Below are 13,504 nucleotides of genomic sequence, written 5' to 3' on the forward strand. Positions count from 1 at the left end.
AACTATTACACTCATGATTGTGGTTTATTACTGGGAAAGGATACAGATTAAAGTCACCCAAGGGACGAAGCACGTAAAGTTGAGTCCAGAAAGGTTCCAATTGCTTTGCTTCTGGTGTCCTCTACCCCTAAAGCCAGAACACATTACTCTCAACATCAGTGTATGACAATATATGCAGAGTATTGTCAATCAGAGAAGCTTGCTTAGCCTCAGTGTTCAAAGTTTTTATTGGGGCTCCATTACGTAGGTATGATTGATTCCTTGAATGCCTGGGTAGTTAATCTCAGCTGCCAGGTGGACTGATAACTGATATTGTGTGACCCAAATCCCCCACCCTAAGTCATGTGGTTGGTTTTTCTGGCATGGCCAGTTCCAACTTCAGATCTTCTTGGGCTGGCTCTTACCTTAAACAAAGACACTCCTACCAGGTATGACACAGATTACCTCCTAGAAGCCAAGAACAAAGACCAGACCTCTCTTTGGGAAAGGTCAAATTCTTTACCACACAGCATTGCTCCCTCTGCTTTTATCTGCAATGTATTATTACACAGGAAGGACCACCCTAACCTGCCACCTCTTCCTATGTTCCCAAATAATCACTTTAGTTTCTACTTTTTTTTTTTTTTAAATTTAAAAATATTTTTTGGTGGCTGGCTGGGCAAGGATCTGAACCCTTGAACTTGGTTTCTACTGTTTTCAAAATGTATCCTTCCTCAATCTTATTTCTATATCTGAGTTTTCTTTAACTCCTTATGAGTCTCTAAATGTACTGACACATTATATTTCTTAAAGTATGTTTTAAATATGATTTAAAAATTCAGTTTTATCCATTTTGCTTTTCGCTCACTATTTCCATCCAAAAGAACACAACATTTCTCTCTCCTTTTTGTACTCAAGGCCATATTATTGCTTATATAACCTATAGACCCTTGCCTTACTAATACCAAATCATACCTTCACTTTATACAAATGTTTTAGGCAATCATTTTGAAATTCCTTTTGATTTTCATTTGTATTCTCTAATTATTAGGCAAAATAACTGTTAGGCAAATAAACTCTCAATAATTCCTTTACTTTGATTTTAAATTAATCACTTGTCAACAACTCAATAATTCCTTTGTTTTGATTTTAATTGCTTGTCAACAACTTTGGAAGTGGTAAGAAATGACTTACAGATACACTTAAAAATTCTGAATTTACAGCTAAACCGAATGGAACATTTCTTAGGATAGTTTACATTTTGTCATTACTCTAGTTAAATTCAAGGTCCTTATACCTTATACTGTTCCTGAGCTGTGGCTGCTCTAACTAGGGCATCCAAATGAATATCAGCTAATCTCCACTTCTACTTTTCTAGTTTGAGGTTAGCAAAAAAAGCCCCAGAATATAGAAAGTAAGGTGCTGAACAGAGTGGAGTCAACAAAAACTGCCCCCAAAAGGGAGAGATGGAACAAAAATTTTAGGTTAGAAAATACTCCCGAGGACCTGTTTCTAACCAGAATCGGCAATTGTGAAAGACGAATTGGATAGACAGCAGTGATGTGAACAGAGCACCGAACTGCGAGCCAGGGGACTGGGTTCTTGTCCTAACTTCCAATACAATCAAAACCACAATTCAAAAGCATCCACTAAATGCCAACTAGTGAGGAAAAAATTGTAGCAGGTGACAAATAACAATTAAATATATGTGTGTGTGTGTATATATATATGAATACTAAAGCTGTTATACAGAAATAAAATCAAAATACTTTAGAAAAACAAGAAATCACAAAGACCTTCTAATTAGTCTAATTGTCGCAGTATATAAATAAGAAAATTTTGGAATAATCGTTGCCACTGTACAATAGTATGAAATAAATAATTTTAACTCTGACATAAAACAAGTTTTTTTCACATTTCCAATTTTATATGAAATTAATCATTGATTACAAATATCACAAAATAGATAAATCAAGCAGATTTTTAAAATTTCATAATTCATGTCAAACTTAATAGTCTCTTCACTGATTCTTTGTACTGAGAAAGGGTATTTTCATTATCCCCCTCATTCTTAAGACTAACAACAGCCTTTTTGTAATCTTCAACTTCTTTAGTACCAAGGAGCTCTTCTTTATTTACTTCCATATTTTTCTCAGCAGCTTTAATTTGGAGAAGTGTTTCTAGGATATTTTTTTCTGAGGAACTATTTTCCCATATATACTCTTCCATGTCTGCTTCTGTCTTATTTTTTTCCCATTCTTCGGTTTTCTGAAAGACAAAAAACAAGTTCTGAAGTCTGAGAAATAAAAGACAAAGTATTTTTGTTTTTTTGTTTAGGGGGAGAGAAGTTTACAAAAATGTAGAGAGTCCCTGGTTTTTGTATGTTCACTCTGACTGACCTCCTTACCCAGCACTGTTATCCACCTGGACCAGCAGCTTCAGGGCTGCACTCTCTATTATATGAACCCCCCCCCCCCAATCAAGCTCTGTTACCACTAATGAGTTCTATCCATATGATTTACAATTTATCTGCCTTGCAAATTTCACTTATAAAGCAATACTGTTTTTCAACAGATAGAGAAAATTCATTTTTTCCTAAATCTGAACACATCAACATTTCACATTTCTGAGTTTAAAAATAATGACAGTTGAGAGGAGACTGTATTTATCTTTGAAACACGCTTGTGGGGATGACAGGAAAGACCATTATTTTTACTATAATAAAATTAAAAATGTGAAGTATGTGTGCAGTACATGATTTTTAGTCATAACTTCATATATTCTGGAATTTTGTTATCTTTACTTTCTGTCCCCATAATGGAAACCATTTTTTTGTTACTGCTTGTTTTTCCTTACAAAAATTATTATCATGCTATTCTAGGGAACACTGGTAGGTTATGTAGTAATATAAGTCAGGTTTATGATTTAAATGGAGATGTAACATTCTGTGAAAAATCAAATAACATAGCTAATAAGTAATATGTCGTGGTTCAAAAAACTGCTAAATACTAGCCACATTCTTTCCAAATTAACATATAGCAATATTCTGAGCTAGGTTATTATAGAATCATTCACTATTCTGAGTAACAACTTTTAAAGGTGGTAAAGAATTAAGAGAAGTATATTTGTAAGGCTGTCAGAAATAATATTCTACCTCTGAAATGTCCTCTTGAAAGAGACCCCACCTTTAGCAGACAGAACTCTAAGGCCCCTCACAGGTAACAGAGCACCAAGAAGCAGGTAAAGGATAAGAAAGTCAACATACAAAGATCAGTAGCATTTCTATACACCAACAATGAACTTGCAGAAAAAGAAATCAAGAAAGCTATCCCATTTATAATAGCAACAAAAAAATAAAATACCTGGGAAGAAATTTAATGAAGGAGGTGAAAGAGCTCTACAATGAAAACTATAAAACACTGATTAGAAAAATTAAAGACAGAAAAACACAGAAAGATATCCCATGCTCATGGATTGGAAAAATCAATATCATCAAAATGACCATACTACCCAAGCACTCTACAGATTCAATGCAATCCCCATCGATCTATCAATGACATACTTCACAGAACTAGAAAAAACAATTCAAAAATTTATATGGAACAAGAGATCCTGAGGAGCCAAAGCAATCCAGAGCAAAAAGAACAAAGTGGGGAGTATTATCACACTCCCTCACTTCAAAATATACTACAAAGCTACAGTCCTCAAAACAGCATGATACTAGCACAAAAACAGACACACAGACCAATGGAACAGAATGGAGAATTCAGAAATAAATCCACATACCTACAGCCAACTGATTTTTGACACAGGAAACAAAAACATAACATTGGGGAAAAGACAGTCTCTTCAATAAATGGTGCTGGGAAAATTGGAGATCATATGCTAAAGAATGAAACTAGATCCCTCTCACCATAAACCAAAATCAACTCAAAATGGATTAAAGATTAAATGTAATACCTGAAACTATAAAAATTCTAGAAGAAAACATAGGGGAAACACTTCAGGACATAGGTCTGGGCAAAGATTTTATGAATAATACTTCAGAAGCACAGGGACAAAAGCAAGCATTAATAAATGGGATTATATCAAACTAAAAAGCTTTTGCATAGCAAAGGAAACAATTAACAGAGTGAAAAGACAACCTGCAGAATGGGAGAAAATATTTGCAAACTCTGCATCCAGCAAGGGGTTAATATCTAGAATACACAAAGAACTCAAACAACTCAATAGTAAAAAAATCTGATTCTAAAATGGGCAAATGAACTGAATAGACATTTCTCAAAAGAAGACATACAAATGACCAACAGGTATATGAAAAAATGCTCAACATAACTATTATCACAGATATGCAAATCAAAACCACAATAAGATATCATCTCACTCCAGCTAGAATAGCCATTATTAAAAACATATAAAATAACAAATGCTGGCAAGGATTCGAAGAAAGGAGAATCCTCATATGTTGCTGATGGGAATGTAAATTAGTACAGCCATTATGGAAAACAGTACGGAGATTTCTCAAACTACAGACAGAACTACCATATGATCCAGCAATCCCACTATTGGGTATGTATACAAAGGAATGGAAATAAACAGGTCAAAGGAATACTTGCACTTCCATGTTTATCACAGCTTTATTCACAACAGCCAAGAGTTGAAACCAACCTAAATATCCTTCAAAAGATGATTGGATAAAGAAAACAACAGAATATTACTCAGCCATAAAAAAGAATGAAATTCTACCATTTGCAGCAACATGGATGAGATTGGGGAAAATTATGTAAAGTGAAATAAGCCAGGCACAGAGGGAGAAATACCACATGTTCTCACTCATATGTGGAAACTAAAAAAGTTGATCTCATAGAAAGAGAGAGTAGAATAGTGGTTACTAGAGATTGGTGCGGGAGAAGGGGAAAGGAAGATGGGGAGAGGGTGGTCAGCAGACACAAAATAGTAGAGAGGTAGGAAGAATGGAATCTAGTGTTCTATAGTAATATAGGGAAACTACAGTTAACAACAAAGTACTGTGTATCTAATAGCTGACGTTCAATGTTCCTAACACAAAGAAATGACCATGTCTGAGTGATGGATATAATATGCACCCTGACATGATCACTGCACACAGTATGAATGTACACAAATATCATATTGTACTCCATAAATATATACAATTATCATGGGTCAATTAAGAAAAATAAATTAAAAAGAGAAAAAAAGAGAGAAATAGGGAGTAGGATAGCAGTTACCAGAGGTAGAGAAAGAGAGGGGAGAGGACATGGGAAAGGCTGGAAGACTGGTACAAAGTTACAGTTAGATATGAAAAATAAGTTCTGGTGCTCTAGAGTGACAATCGCTAATAATATTGTATTGTATATTTCAATATAGCAAGAAAAGATGATCTTGAATGTTATAACCACAATGAAATGATAAACGTTTAGGTGATAGATATGCTAACTATTCTTATTAGATCATTATACAATATATGCAAGTATTGAAACAACAAATTGTACCCTATAAACATGTACAATGAAAAAAATTAATTTAATTAAAAAAAAAAAAAAAAGAAGCAGGGGAAGATTCTACCCATGCCACACTTCCATCCTTATCCCCGCTACAAGGTCCCATGAAGAGAAAAAAGCATTGGAAATGTGTCCCCCAAAGTTTAAAAAGGAGCCCCACCAACCAGAAACAAGCCATCGGGGATGCCACTGAGTCAGTAAATCCCATTCAGGTCACTGACACCCAAGGATGAGAGTCCCTACCCACCACAAAGAAACCCCAAGAAGAATAAATCCTCTTTGAATCCTTCAAACTGAGTAACATTCCTTCAAGAGAAACCAGTAAGATAAGTTACGGTGTCTTACCTGACTCCCAAATCCATGAGCCAAAGTGGGGGATCTGCACTCACAATTCCTACGTTTGCCCACCTCCTCATACTGAATATGGCTGGGGAAAATGTCCCAGCTTATATTCTAGAAATATCTTATCCAGTTGAGAATCAACTCTATGCCCCTTTTTCATCTGGTAGGGGTTTTAGGATTGGCAGGGGGGATAGGGATATTGTGAAACAACTTCCTGTTGCACCCCTCTGCAACCCTGCTGCAAATAATGTCCAACAGCAGAACTCTGAATTTGTACATTAAAAAAATAATAACTGATAAAATTACCCTGCCCCACCTATTTTTACTGTAATATTTGGTTAAGAAATAAATGTCAGCCCCTTAAAAATTCATATGCCCTAAATTAAATACATTATTGGTCCTATCTACTCTTGTAAATGCTTGCAATGTCTCAAGACAATGTCACAGTTTCTTCATAATTTGAACTTACAGGTGAAGTATACTTAATTTAAGAGGTTAACAAGTACAATTTTATAAAGCAGTAAGGAAAAACAGTCACTCTATCTCATTCGTGAGTGCTGGAAGACAAGCAGTCTAGACTTAACTGTTTAAAAAGTATTCAGATCCCCATACCAGCTAGCCAAATAAAAACAAAAAAATTATGAAGTTTCATACAGGTTTTACTCGAATTTTCTTAACCGTCAATATAGATGTCTACACAGAAGAAGTAACCAAAGTATATCCACTAATAATTTTCAACATTTCATTTCTTTTCTCCTTACATTTGGTACCTACAATTCTTTGCTGGTTTACCTAGGTATGCTATAGTGGGCCATGACATTGATTCCCTCAGCCCTGAAGGTGGCCAGGTGAGGCTGCAGTGCCAGGAGCAACCACAAGCACCCTCATCCTTCATTCTCAGTAAAGAATTTTCTGTGTGTGCAATGACATGAAAAGGTCAGGAAACCCTGCACTACAGGATAATGTAAGTTTGCAGAAAACCACTGCTGTTCCAAACAGTCTCTGGGAAGGGAAACAAACTACACTTTGTAAAAGGTATGGTTTCTCACTAATCCTGTACCAATACAACACCGCATTGGGCTCCAGGTACAAGCTAAGCAAAAATCATGTTTTCTACATATTCTAGCTTTAGGATTCAAATTCTACAGAGCTGAATATAAACTCCAAGATAATGACAGTAACAATCCCAACAAATTTACTATATATAATGTATCTCAAATGTATTATTTCATGTATTATTTCATAAAGTATAATTTTTATTAAGACCTACTAGGATAGATTTTAACATCTCTACAGATACTAAGTATTATGGAAGTTAAATAGAGGGCCACAATCTCTTAGATTTCAGAACTTTTAGATTTTAGAACTTTTTGTATTTCAGAATTAAAATGCAGAAATATGCAGAAAGTATATGTTTAATGCAGTGCATATACCATATATTTTTATACCACCTCCAGAGGGGATCTATAGCAGCTCCCCCAATCCAACACATTACTATTTTGGCAGCAACATATATGAATATTCATAATAAATGGGATAAACAAAAAATATAAATAGCTTCTCAAATAAAGAAAAGACTATCAATTTCCAAAGCTTTTTGGGTTCCAGAATTACAGATATATATATATCTGCTATATATCTGCAATTTGTCCAAGGTCATACAGAGAGGGGGTATAACACAGTATTTAACATGGGCTTTGGTGTTTCCCAGACCTGAGTTTAAATCCTTACTTCATCACTTACTCCTGTAATAGGCAAGTTCCTTCAGCTTGAATCTCTGTAAGAACTGAATTCACAGGGCTGAGAATTAAAATAAGTAAGGAATATCCATGTACTTAGAGCACCAGGCTTGTAGTACACACTACATAAATATACACATTCAATATAATCCCCATCAAAATACCAATGACATTCTTCACAGAAATAGAAAAATTGATCTTAAAATTTGTATGGAATCACAAAAGACCTTGTCAAAGAAGCCTTGAACAAAAAGAACCAAGTTGAAGGCAAAACACTTTGACTTCAAAATATACTACAAAGCAACAGTAACCAAAACAGCACAGTACTGGCATAAAACCAGACAAACAGACCAGTGTAACAGAATAGAGAGCCCAGAAACAAACCCACATGCCAACAAAGGTGCCAAGAATATACAGTGGGGAAAGGACAGTCTCTTCAATAAATGGTACTAGGAAAATTGGATATCCACATGCAGAAGATTGAAACTAGACCCCTATCTCTTGCCATACACAAAAATCAACTCCAAATGGATCAAAGACCTAAGTTTAAGACCCAAAACTATGGAACTATTAGAATAAAACCTGAGAGGAAATGCTACACGAAATGGGAGTGGACAGCACTTTTTGAGCAAGACTGCAAAGGCACAGGCAACTAAAGCAAAAATACACAAATGGGACTACATCAAAGTAAAAAACTTCTGCACAGCAAGTGATACTATCAACAAAGCAAAGAGACAACCTAGAGAATGGGAGAGTTTGCAAACAACACATCAAACGAGGGGCTAATATCCAGGATATATAAACAATTCAACAGCAAAAATATATATAACTCAATTAAAAATGGGCAAAGGACCTGAACAGACATTTCTTTTTCTTTTCTTTTTTTCTGGCAGCTGGCCAATATGAGGATCCAAACTCTTGACTTTGGTGTTACAACATCACACTCCAGCCAACTGAACTAACCGGCCAGCCCCTGAACAAACATTTGCATACAAATGGCCAACAAGTAAATGAAAAAATGCTCAAAATCACTAATCATCAGGGAAATTAAAATTAAAACCACAATGAGATATTTCACCCCAGTTAGAATGGCTATTACTAATAAGACAGAAAATAAATTCTGGCGAGGGTGTGAAGAAAAAGGAATCCTCCTACATTGCTGGTGGGAATGTAAATTGGTACAGCCATTGTGGAAAACAGCATGGAGGTTCCTCAGAGAACTAAAAATAGATCTACCTATGACCCAGTTATCTCACCACTGGGTATATATCCAAAGGAAATGAAATCAATATATTGAAGAGATACCTGCATACCCAAGTTCATCGCAATAGCTAAGAGATAGAATCAAGCCCATCAACAGGTGAATGGATAAAAAAACTGTGGTTTATAAACACAATGGAATACCATTCAGCTAGAAAAAGAAATTACATCCTATCATTTGCAGCAACATGGATGGAACTGGAAACCATCATGTTAAGTCAGTCAGGCACAGAAAGATAAATACTGCATGATCTCACTCATATGTGGAATCTAAAAGAAAAAAAGTGGTTCTCATAGAAGTAGATAGTAGAATAATGGTTATCACAGGCTGGGAGGACTGAGGGGGTAAGAGAGGAGGAGAAATGGTGGACTAATGGGTACAAAACCATGCTACCTACCTGCTACCTACCTTAAATGAATCATTGTGCAATGTACGCATGTACTGAAACAACATACTATACCCCACAAAAATGTACAAGTAAACGTTAAAAATATAAAATAAAATAAAAGTAGTTTAGGTACAGCAAAAGGCAGGATTAATGAACTCAAAGACAGAGCAATAGAAAACTATACTGTTACATGTATCAGAGCTACTTAATAATGCAGTTATCAAATCTGTACTATGAGATTGTAACTATGAGATTCTGAAGACTTCTTTATATTATTTATAGTAATTAACTCCCTCTAAGGTTTATGGTGAATCTATTCAACAAGTTCCAACAAATCTAAAACTGGGAGGGTAACTCATACGTGTCCTATAGAAATAAAAATGTTTAATTTTTTAAAAAAGTTTGCAAAGGGTCGGCCCCGTGGCTCACTTGGGAGAGTGTGGCGCTGGTAGCGCCGAGGCCGCGGGTTCGGATCCTATATAGGGATGGCCGATGCACTCGCTGGCTGAGCGTGGTGCGGACAACACTGTGCCAAGGGTCGCAATCTCCTTACAGATCAAAAAAAAAAAAAAAAAAAAAAAAAGTTTGCAAAAACTGATTACAGGAAATTTAGTCTGAATCAGCAATCCCTAAATTTATTTTACAGTAGTTATTGCTACTGTAAAAACCTGTAATTATCACTTTCAAAAACCTACACTTAGACTTCTGACTTAAAAAGCTATAGCGGCTAAGTTCACAAAACGAGAAAAAAATTAGATATCATGTACCTCCTGGTGGAAGACTACAATACCAACTATGAAGTAGTTTTACCCCCCAAAAATCTAACTAGAATCAGATTAAGCCTCTAGATTCAACTATCAATTTAAAGGAAATATATATAACAATGGAACACGTTAAATTACATTATGGTGATACACTCAGCAAAATGCAAATGACAGGAAAGCCCACAGGAAAAAACACAAAACAAGATTTCTTCAATAAATAAACTGCAAAAAACCAGTTTGATAGACAAAGCTCCTCTTTGGTTTGTGACTCCTATGGGGCATTCTTTCAAAAAACATTTACTGAGAAACTACTATGTGCTTGGGTAGTACTAAGAGAAGCTGGATATCTCTAGGACACCCTAGCTAAAAACTAATGTTTTCATATCCAAACATTTTAGAAAAAGGTACATTGGCTTGTTCATATTAACCAACTGCTGAAATTTCCCTTTGGCTGAAATGAAGACCAGAGTTGGCTAAAACAAAAAACACCTTGTTATTCTAACACGGTAATAATGATACTGGAACAAAATTAATTCAATTTATAAGCGAATTATTTTATATGAGACTATTAACTCTACTAAATAGTTTTGTTTTAGTGATTTTAAAAAGTCCATTAGAGAAAATTTCAAAAGTACACAAAAGTGAAGAGGATAGCACAGTGAGCATCCACTCACCATCACCCAGCTTCCACAATTAACTCATGGCCTATCTCGTTTCATATAAGCCTCTACCCTCTACCCCCTTCCTATGCCCTCACTGAATTATTTTGAAGGAAATCACAGATGTTATGCCATCTCATCCATAATATATTAGTATTATTCTTTAAAAAATAAGGACTATTTTAAAAACTATACCCACAATACCATTATTAACTTGCTGGTGTTTTGATTCACAAGAGCTTAACCTAGGTCGGTTTATTCATTTGTTAAATCTATCAGCCTCAATTCCTGTGTGCAGATTATTGGCTCCTGGCAGCTATGTTTCCCTGGTATGTATCATTTCCCATCTGGCCACAGTTACTGGACAAAGCCTGACTGAAGCAGAGTAACTCTCTTGGAGTTTGAATCCAAAGAGAGAATTTAGCTTATTTTAGTTTTGTCTCTCTCCTCAACCCCTGCTCCTGGGTGGCTAGTCCTATAAATTCTGAAATAGTCAATGTCATGCTTTCTAATATTTAGACTGGAGAAGAAGAGTAGATCAGTCTACAGAGAGAAAAAATGAGGCAGTTGCCTGTAAAGAAATAAAGCCCGCAGACTAAGAACCCTCACATTGCCCTAGTTTCCGTTCCTGCCCATTTCTGGCAATTCATAGCATCCTTGCCCTTGTATCTTTTCTGTGTAAGCTACCTTGAGTGAGTTTCTATGACTTGCAACAAGGAGGTCTTAACCAATGCAGGGCACTCAGGAGAAGCTGGGGATAGAAAGAGTTTAGAACTGTCAGTACATACATGATAATTTACATCACCTGGGAGAAGATACAGAATGAGGAAGGAAGAGGCAAAGGACAAAAATAGTCCAATTTAATCCTTTCAGAGTTAACATATAGCAGACATTTCTAGAAACATGATACATCCCAGTTAGAAATTCTGCAGTTAAAATGGCTTGGTATTATTTATAAATAAGCAGTATCTTTCCAAGATGTTATATTTAAAAGTAACAGTTTTGAAATACAATTTTTATATTTATAGACTTAAGATGGCCTTTTGCAATAGTTTCCCTTTTCAATACTTTTATTAACTTCAATGTCCATCAGTAAAAAGTTAACTGTCTTATTAAGGACCTCTAAAAATAGGGGGTTAGTTAATACTAAAGGGATAATAATACAGAATTGAATTCTGATACAGTCAGCAGGTTGAAATTTTATATATATCTTCATAGAAAAGATGGAAGTTACTAAAAAGTAGAAGGAAAAAAATGATCTATAATTCTATCACCCAAAGATAGCTAATCAATACTGGTAACATTCGGTCCTTCTACATTCATTTTTTAAATACACTGTTATGATTAAATTTTATTTACAATTTGGTACTCTTATAGTTCACTCTCAAATTTTTAGCTTCTAAAATCAGACACGGCATTGAAGTGTTCACTTGTTTAAGAGTTTCTTTTTTTGAAGTGTGGTTGGAATGTATTCATTTTAAAGCACAAACAACAGCATATTCAAATTACTGGGGGCAATTAAAAATACCACTGTAAGCTCAAGTTGATTATCATTTAGGCAAAGAGTTCGATTAACTTGTAGACTCCTATTTTAATACTATGCCCATTAAACATTTATAATTTCATTATTTAATTTATAAGTATGTATATAACAATACAGATACACAGATGCACACACAAGCACATAAACATATGGCCTCTCTTTTCCTCCCTGCTTGCAATGAGAGAAACTGCCCTGATCACAACCCTAGAAAGGCAACTTTTCATTCCATGTGATCCTGTTCTCTTTTCCAGTTGGCTCGATTATTCATTTACTCATTCATGCAATAAGTATTTGTTGCACAACTACTGTGGCAGAAAAGTGTGTTCTCCTGGAATTCTCAGTCTAATCGTAGACCTGAAGTTGAGTAGGAGCCAGTCTGACGAAGAGTGCGATCCCACTATAGGAAACAGCATCCACGAAGGCCCTGATACACGAAAGAGCTTAGAACATTCGAGGAAGTGAATGAAGGCCAGTGACAGGAAAGTGGCATGGGATGAGGCTGAACAGCTATTAGAATACTCACTACATGCCAGGCACTATGCTAAGTGCCTTATGTGTATTAACTCATTCAACCCTCACAACAACCCTATGAGTTAGTACTTATTATCATCTGTTTTACAAACCAGGAAATTGAAGCGCAGAGCAATTGAATAATTTGCCCACAACCACACTGCTTGCTAGTGGCAGAACATGTTCTAAGGAACACAGAGACATGATGAAAAGAATATTAAAAGAACAAAAGAATAGCTTAATTTGAATCTATCTTTTTTTTTCCCTTGTAAGTATAAACTCAATACAAAGAAAAACATATAATAGCTAATTCATGTAATGGTCAGTGTACTCTGGTGTAACAGAAGGCAAAGCAATATCTGCTCCACTAAGCATACAAATGTGTTACCTCCTACCATCTTATTTACAACTCCCTTTGCCTAAGACATGAATCACAGTAATATTCCACTTCTCATGATTACAAGTAAGGCATTGTGCTGTACGAAAGAAAACAGTTACCCATTAAAAATAAATACCAAGTAATTTCAAAATCATAAAAAATAGGAAGAGGCAAATATTAATAATGAATAAAAAGTGAAAAAAAATACTGCCAATTCTTCACCTACAAAAGCTAAATCTTTAACTGAATATGTCAAGAAATTTAATTCAACTTGGATCAGTTTTAAAACACATTTACGGAATGCTAATATGCCAGACACTAGATGCTGGAAATATAAAGCTGAATGAAAGATACAGTCCCTGCCTCAGTGATCTCATTGTCTAACGGGGTCAGGCAGACATGTGTGTAGGCAATTATC

At 35.3% G+C, this 13,504-nt stretch overlaps 1 protein-coding gene across 2 annotated transcripts in view; it reads right to left on the reverse strand.

Annotated features, from left to right (window-relative positions):
• MRPS35 (mitochondrial ribosomal protein S35) overlaps positions 1–13,504 on the reverse strand; it is a 42,730-nt gene continuing 29,226 nt past the window's right edge. For both annotated transcript variants that reach the window (XM_063075214.1, XM_063075213.1), the window contains one exon: positions 1–2,247. In XM_063075214.1, coding sequence (XP_062931284.1) covers positions 1,978–2,247 — 270 coding nt within the window. In that variant the 3' untranslated portion in view covers positions 1–1,977. The remainder of the gene's footprint in view (positions 2,248–13,504) is intronic.

The sequence above is a fragment of the Cynocephalus volans genome, chromosome 12, assembly GCF_027409185.1.
Source record: "Cynocephalus volans isolate mCynVol1 chromosome 12, mCynVol1.pri, whole genome shotgun sequence".
NCBI classification, from domain to species: domain Eukaryota; kingdom Metazoa; phylum Chordata; class Mammalia; order Dermoptera; family Cynocephalidae; genus Cynocephalus; species Cynocephalus volans.